The 7,547-nt window shown below is 33.2% G+C and overlaps 1 protein-coding gene across 1 annotated transcript in view; it reads right to left on the bottom strand.

Annotated features, from left to right (window-relative positions):
• Positions 1–6,060: 6,060 nt before the first annotated feature.
• Positions 6,061–7,547, bottom strand: part of Osi6 (Osiris 6) — a 3,220-nt gene continuing 1,733 nt past the window's right edge. The window contains exon 3 of the mRNA XM_033352682.1: positions 6,061–6,781. Within this exon, the coding sequence (XP_033208573.1) occupies positions 6,441–6,781 (341 nt within the window). The 3' untranslated portion in view covers positions 6,061–6,440. The remainder of the gene's footprint in view (positions 6,782–7,547) is intronic.

Raw genomic sequence — 7,547 nt, 5'->3', positions numbered from 1 at the left:
GAGATTCGTAGAAACTTTCAATGACGCATGTGAGCAAATTGGAAATCTTATAAGAAAAGTGCTTCACCTTCCTATAATAAAAGTATCTTAGCATTTACGAATTTGCAAAGAGTTATGACCACCATATCTTGGAAAACAAATTTTAAGTTATGACAGATAACTATAAGGAATTTGAAAAAATTATTATTTTAGAAAAATCGCGCTATTTGTCATTCTTCAAGGCCATATAATCGAAAATTTTCTTTCTAAAGCTATATCTATCAGGGTTTTCTACGCAAATTTCTTTATTTTTGGCGCATATGAGCTTCTTTGCGTCGCGATTCAGCGTGAAACGACGTTCTTGCTTCCATTTACCAATAAAAATGTAAATATTCATTGAATTTACAATTTTAGTACAAACATGGATTTATCGCTATCTTGGATTTTTTCGAAATGTGGGCTGTCGTCGAATATAGCATTGTTTCTCAATATAAACTTATTTATATTAACAAGTTTGAGAGCCTTCCATTTAAAAGTGGATGAATGTATAAATTTATTCAAATCTTACCAGTCACCATCTTAAAATTTCACGAAATTTCGGCCGTCGTAGAATATTGCCTAGATTCATAAAATACATCTGTTTTTAGTTCAAACTTAAGAGGCCCCCGTTGAAAAATGGCGAAATTAATCAAGTTCTTTCAAATTCATTAACCACTATCTTGGATTTTTTCAAAAATTCCACAATTTTCGACATTCTCATAGTTTTCGAAAAAAATTTGCTTAGCTCACCAAGTTCAAGAGGTTTTCGCATAAAAATGGGTCACATAATTTTTTACATAAATTCGAACGACCACAATTTTAGATTTTTTTCAATTTAAATTTTTGCATTTCAGCACTTATTTTGTAGCTATTACCAAAATTTCGTTCGCAAAGTTGGCGCCCTTATTGTTAATAAATATAGAAAATAGAATGGGACGAATTTGGAACGAAATACGTGAGTGCGAGTAAAAGAACTTTGACTGTAAAGAATAAGGGACATGCTGCTGCTCCCTTCCACTGAAAGTTTAATAGATTCAAATAGAAAGTAAAATTTATTTGGGAAGAGCGTGTCTTTAATTCATCAATCCCTAACTCGACATTGTATCTACACTTCATATATGGATAGAAACCGTCTTTATTTTGTAAGCAATATTTATCCATATCTCCCACGTTTCTATTTAATATACAGAATTGTTATTTTAAATTTCCACTTTCAGATATTACGAATTTACATTCTCGTGAGAGGATTTTAGACTCTGTTTATCGTAATTGAGGCATTGGATGGAAGAAGGGCACATAAGCCAAAGTAGCGTTTCGAGAAAATTAAGGAGAAAGTTTTTGTTTTATCATAAGTACGTGAAAACTTGTACAATATATAAACTGTATTTTGCAATAGAAATAGTTTTTTCATCAAAATACGAAAATTCAAAATGAATGAATTTGTTGTTCAATTACTAGGAAGATCTCGCTAATACTATTACTCACATTTAAAGCTTCTAGAACATTTTTTCGAACAATTTATGGCCTTTTTCACAATATTGGTTATTTAATCATTTTTCAGTCTTCTACTTCTTCCTCAGATTACATGATTTCGTCTTCATTAGCTTCTTTAGTTTCTTTCATGAACATGTCATAATGAAGTGCGGCGTATTAGCTAGTAAGTTTTACTGAACGTATTATCCTCCTAGTATCAAAAAATCTGTGACTGCAGTAGGTCGAGGCGCGCTGACCTTGTAATGTTTAGAACTCATGTAAACATGCGAATTTAAAAATATCCTTTGTATGATATATGTAAAAGCCATGCCTACGTCCTTTAACGCAATTTACGGGAAAAGGGCATATGGGCCTATGTGCCCTTCTTCCGTCCAAAGCCTCAATTTGATAAGGGACCAATTAAGGGCATGTGATACTTCGTCGTGTGGTCAATCGGGTACAGTTCCCCCGGCTATTTTTCTACAAAAATGAAAATTTTCAAAAACTTAATTCGGAGATGCCATAAAATATCATAACGGACGTCCCCGGACTCTTTTTGAGGGATAACAAAAAAATGTATTGTTCTAAATAAAAATTTTATGCATATGCATTATTTTGAGGTTACGTCGCTTTTCATCTTTGTCTTTCCAATAATTTGGAAATTATTTATGAAATAAACTTTTTTGATAGCTTGCAAACAAGGTTAGTTCCGAGAGATTAGTCACTATGTTTATTTGTAAGTTCAAAGTTTTCGGCCAAAGATATTGTGCAGTTTGAAAATAACGCTCGGGAGAATTGTAACACACATAACCTCGAAATATACACGCCCATTGTTAGCAATATCAACATTTTTTTGAAAAAAAAAACACAAAAGAAGTGGGCGGGCACGTCCGTTAGCATGTTCGCTATCATTTTCCAGATTTTGAAGACAAAATATTTGTTATCCTAGGAAAAAAGCCGGGGGAATCTAACACTGAAAAAAAACGATACTAATTCCTAAGCGCTATGCAAATTAATCACGTTTTGCTAAACTAAACCTTTTTGAATTAACCTACAAAAAAGTATGTGGGGACGTCCGTTAGCATGTTTGTTATCATTTCCTAAATTTTAAGACAAAATATTTTCTTATTCTAGAAAAAAAGCTGGGGGAACCTTAAACTGGTAAAATCGTCAATTTTCTAAGTATCACATGCCCTTAACTAAATCTTTAAATTTCGAAAAGGAACTTTTCATTTTATAGGTATTTTTTTCTACTAAAAAATTAAATCATAGATATTTTTACATAGCATTCACGCAGGGTAATGATAGAGAAAAATGTTATCAAGGAGAGAAAAAGTGTCTCTTAGAAATATTTTGTAATTTCTTATCATTTGTTATTCAATCTAGTTGAGAGCATGTAGGCTCTAAACTTTAAGTCACGGAATCTTGCGACGAAATATGTTGTTTTTCAGAGAATATTAGGCGATACGTAATTGCTGCAGTTGAATGTTCTTCAGTTTAAAATGCTGCTGTTTACAGTTTTTTAGTTCGAACCTCTGAAGACTGAATTGATGTAGTTTAAATTATTGCAGTTTGAAAAAAATGCAGTGTCAATATCTAAAGTTTGAAGTGCATTTCATAATGCTCTAATTTGAAGTACCGAAATTCAAACTGCTGCAGCTAGAAGTCTTGTAGATTCAAGGTCTGCAGTTTAAAATGATGTCTTTTGAAAGTAAACAGTCCTGTGGTTCGAATTTCTGTTGTTTTTAGTGCTGCTGTTTTAAGTGGTGCAGTTCAAAACGCTTTATTTAAGAGTTTCAGGTTGAAGTGCTGCAATGTAAAATGCTGCAGTTTGATTTTTTGCAGTTTCAAGTGCTGAAGTTCAAAGAAAAGCAGCTTAGAAGGATCTAATTTAAAATGCTAAAATTTGAACTGCTGCTGTTTAAAGTGATAAAGTCGAAATACTGCAATTTGAAGTATTTGCATTTCAAACTTATGTAGTTTAAAGTAATGCAGATTAAATTTCTGCATATAAATGACTAAAGTTTAAAGTCTTGTAGTTTGAAGTGCTGCAGTGCAGTATGCATTAGTTTTAATTGATACAGTTTTAAGTAACGTAGTTTAAAATATTGTAGTTATATGTTATTTGAGAAGTTTTGTGGGAACCCAAATTTCCAAAACTTTGTTTCTGGAAGTTGGTTTTTATTTTCTCCTAAATATTATATTAAAATATTGTGATCTTCAGGTGAAGAACGTAATCAGTTATAACTTCTGTGTTGTTTTCAGTACTTGTTATCGATCCATCCTTGCGTCGTTTCGGGCTCGTCTTTAGCTCGTATCCGGTTTGCCTCTAGCTTTCCTACAACTCTTCTCCAAGTCGCCAATCGCATGTACAGACACTTCACACAGAAGTGAAATTGCACACTTTCCGCAATTATATCACAATTACTATTAGAAAATTACCATACTGAAAAATGAGGAGAAGCTGTGAGAAAAAGTAATGATAATTTATTAGAACGAAGGCAGCTTAAAAGCAGAAACTTAATCTCTGAGTGCAAACAGTGGGTTTTTATAATTGAGCTGTGTGATTGAATAAGGGCACATACATTTTTTCAGCGAAAGCGCAAGTTAACCTTAACAGGACGAAAACGAGAATTATGAAACATTTTCAACTCAATTCAAGTGAATGTCTTGCAGTCATTGAATTTCCAAAAATTAATGTTCTAAACAAAATATGAAAACTACGAGAACTCATCCCGCTCGATCCGTACAAATTTATGTTCCCTTATCCGACCCGGCAGCTCAATTATTTGAAAAACGAATGAATAAATTCACCTCAAGCTTAACATAAACGAATGAAGATAATTCTGACAGACTACGTTCAAAAACTGGAGCCATCCAAATCCACTCATAAAAGGGAAGAATAAAAAGAAAATAAACTGCTTTTGTGACAATGCTGAAGAAATTGATCTTAAATTTAGTAAGTATTTGCACAGAAACAGGCGGCTTTAAGAATATTTATTTTATAATAAATATTTTTCAAGGTCTCACCTACAAAATATACAAAGACAAAGAATGTTTCAAATTGCATAAGTAAATGATTATAGATAACTTCCTTAGAAGCGACATTTTGTTCAACGCTGCGGAAACAGTGCGTCGACCTACTGCGACTAGACGACTTTAGAAATTAGAACAATTCATCATCTGAACCGAAACTTTGATTTTGTATAATTAACTTACTACACAAAGGTCTTTAAAATTAAACTGAATTCATCATATTAAACTCAGGTTTAATTATGCATTTGAAAAATATCCGAAACACTGATAGCTACTGTTCCCTAATTCTCTAAGTAATCTATCATTTATTGTTGAAGTTATCAAATTTCTTTTTCATTTTAATTATAATTCATATTGATCATATATTCTGATCGCTTGGCATCAGTTTATAATAAATTACCAATTAAATTAGACGTAGGAGCATTCGGAAGTAAATTCCAGTTCATATATTACTCCTGTTTCGAATAGAATCTGACGTAAATCGAGATAGGATTGAATTTTTTCAAGAGATGAACATGGGTGGGCTCGTTCGTGAAAGCGAATCTCCATTCTGCCTGAGGTGAAGCGCCCAGGTACTTGACCCGCTTTTAAGCCTGATGGACGGCCAACTCGGCCTCTCGACCTCAGGATCGCGAAGCATGCACGCGGATGCACTCAAAGTGCACTTTCCCCCGAAGATCGTCTGGACATTTCCACCTCAGCTATTCGCGCGTTCCGTTTTTGCAAGTGCACCATCAACAATCAGGTTTTATTTAATTGACTGATGAAATTTCGACCATGCGAAAACTCACTGTTAGTTCCTGGAAGTCTGGAAAGTCATACAGGGCAGATTTCTCCTTCCGGCCTTCCCCTTCTTCACCCACCAAGATTTCGGTTAACGAGTCCCGCGCATCCGGCGATAAGCAAACATTCCACATTATTGTAATGTTTCTCTCAAGCATACTGAAACCTTGACCGCATTGCAACCTACTTGATAGATACTTAAATATTTATTATCAGGGGAAAGTGTGAAAGTTTGACGCAAACGATAATTTCACAAATTTTGTTTCTCACGATGAAGAGTTTTGATAACATTAATAAATTAATAAATAATCTTTTTTCGAAGTCAAAGGGAAGTCAGGATATGCCGCGTTTCAAGTCCTAAAAGAATTGGAACTTCGAAAGTTCTCTTTAGGTCGACATATTTTTAAGTGGGCAACTTTCTACTTTTTGAAAGATGCGCTTCGAGATGATTGAGCTCACGCTAAAAAGTCAGGATTTTTTATTTGCAAGTTATTAAGTCTTTTCAGATAACTTAGCTAATTTACTCGCTATTTAGCCCTTCATAATCAAGGAAAATAAATACTTTTTTCTCATTAAACATCTTTATTTGAACTTAAATCAGGTTTAACAGAAAGGGAAATTGGGAAGCTCTCTTATTCTTTAAAAAAGCCTTGCAATTCTTTCGCTTTCAAAAAGTATTTGCAAAGATTTTTTAATCAGAAAACAGAGTCGATGAAAAGAATACAACAAAAATACTGTTGTTACAATGTATTGATTAGTTCGATAACTTTAATTCAGAGGTAAAATTATGACACTGAGGACAATAATAGAGACTAGCCTCTCTGTTTGATTCGTTGACTTAACAAGTCTACTTACAAAAGTCCGTTTACACAGTAAATAATTACGCAAGTAAATCGAACACGAACAGCGTGCAAATTTATACATGTGATCGAGTAAGTATAGTATTTACATTATACATTGCACCCAGTACACCAAGTGCAACGCCATTTGTTAAATTTATAAATTAAATAAATACATCCCCCTCCAGAAACCAGAGGGGCTGGCAACGAGAAGATTTTTTCGTCTCATGACGAACCCTCGTGGCCTTGAATAAATTAGACGAAACCAGCCACGTGGTATTTTATTTATATTTAACGGTGATATCCAGAGAATCCTTGACCTGCTCCAGAGTCCCAACCAGATGAGCTGGATTGCCAGCCTCCAGAAGAAGCTGCTGGTGCTCCGTATGCACTGCTGGCTGCAGAGTTCCATCCACTATTGTATCCAGTGATTCCAGCACCTTCCTTGCCCGACAAGTAGGATTTCAGTTTCAAAAATCCAGAAATTGCAATAGCAATGATGGAGGCGAGGATTGCCTTCTTGGCGAGCAGGGCAACTGCGAAATAGGCTAGGACAGCGATGATTCCAATCTTAACCTTTGCGGCGATCAACAAAGGAAGGATCTGCTTCAGCATTTTCTTCTTTCCTCGTCCTGGAAAATTAAAATATTTTGTTACTAATAAACTAGAGTCAATTTAACAAAAGATAGTTTGAATACAGGAATTCATTTAGTCATTTTGATCAAGTTCATTTTCTCTAATTAAAAATAACACTCGTAAAAAATGTGTAAAATAGAATTCTTACTATAAGAAAATTGTATTCGAAAAAAATGAATTATTTTACTTTTTCCGACAGACTTTATCTTATAATGAAGTAAATAGACAAAATTTTCCAAAATGGAAGTTCTTTAATGAATTCCGTAGGAAAAATAATTCTAAGCGTTTTTAAATTTCTGCTCCAATTTTCTAGGTTTTAAAAGTTATCAGAATGAAGGGAAAAACTATTATTTATAGTATCACTACATCTAAAACAAAATTCAAACTATGGTGACGTCTTATATTTTTCGTAGTTATTTTTCAACATTTTTGATTTGATAAAATAAGAAAATAGGTTTTCTATTTCTTCATGTCGAAATTGTAATGAAATGTATCTAATATTATTACAAAAATATAAAATAATACTACAATTTTTGTAACGGGACACATTATAAAATATATACATAAATTATACTGTTTAAATCAATTATGAGTAATTTCGAAAGTAACACATGTTTTGTTATCTTTCTGGAATTATTTTAAAGCTGAAAATCTACCGTTCTTCTTCGAATTTATGTGAATCAAGAATATCAATATTCAAACCCGCCAGCACAGAATTTAAAATATAAAAACGTTCAAGATCTTTTAAAAGGCTTTGGATTC

Source organism: Belonocnema kinseyi, chromosome 2 (assembly GCF_010883055.1).
Source record: "Belonocnema kinseyi isolate 2016_QV_RU_SX_M_011 chromosome 2, B_treatae_v1, whole genome shotgun sequence".
NCBI lineage: Eukaryota > Metazoa > Arthropoda > Insecta > Hymenoptera > Cynipidae > Belonocnema > Belonocnema kinseyi.
This window is presented reverse-complemented; position numbering and strand designations above follow the sequence as displayed.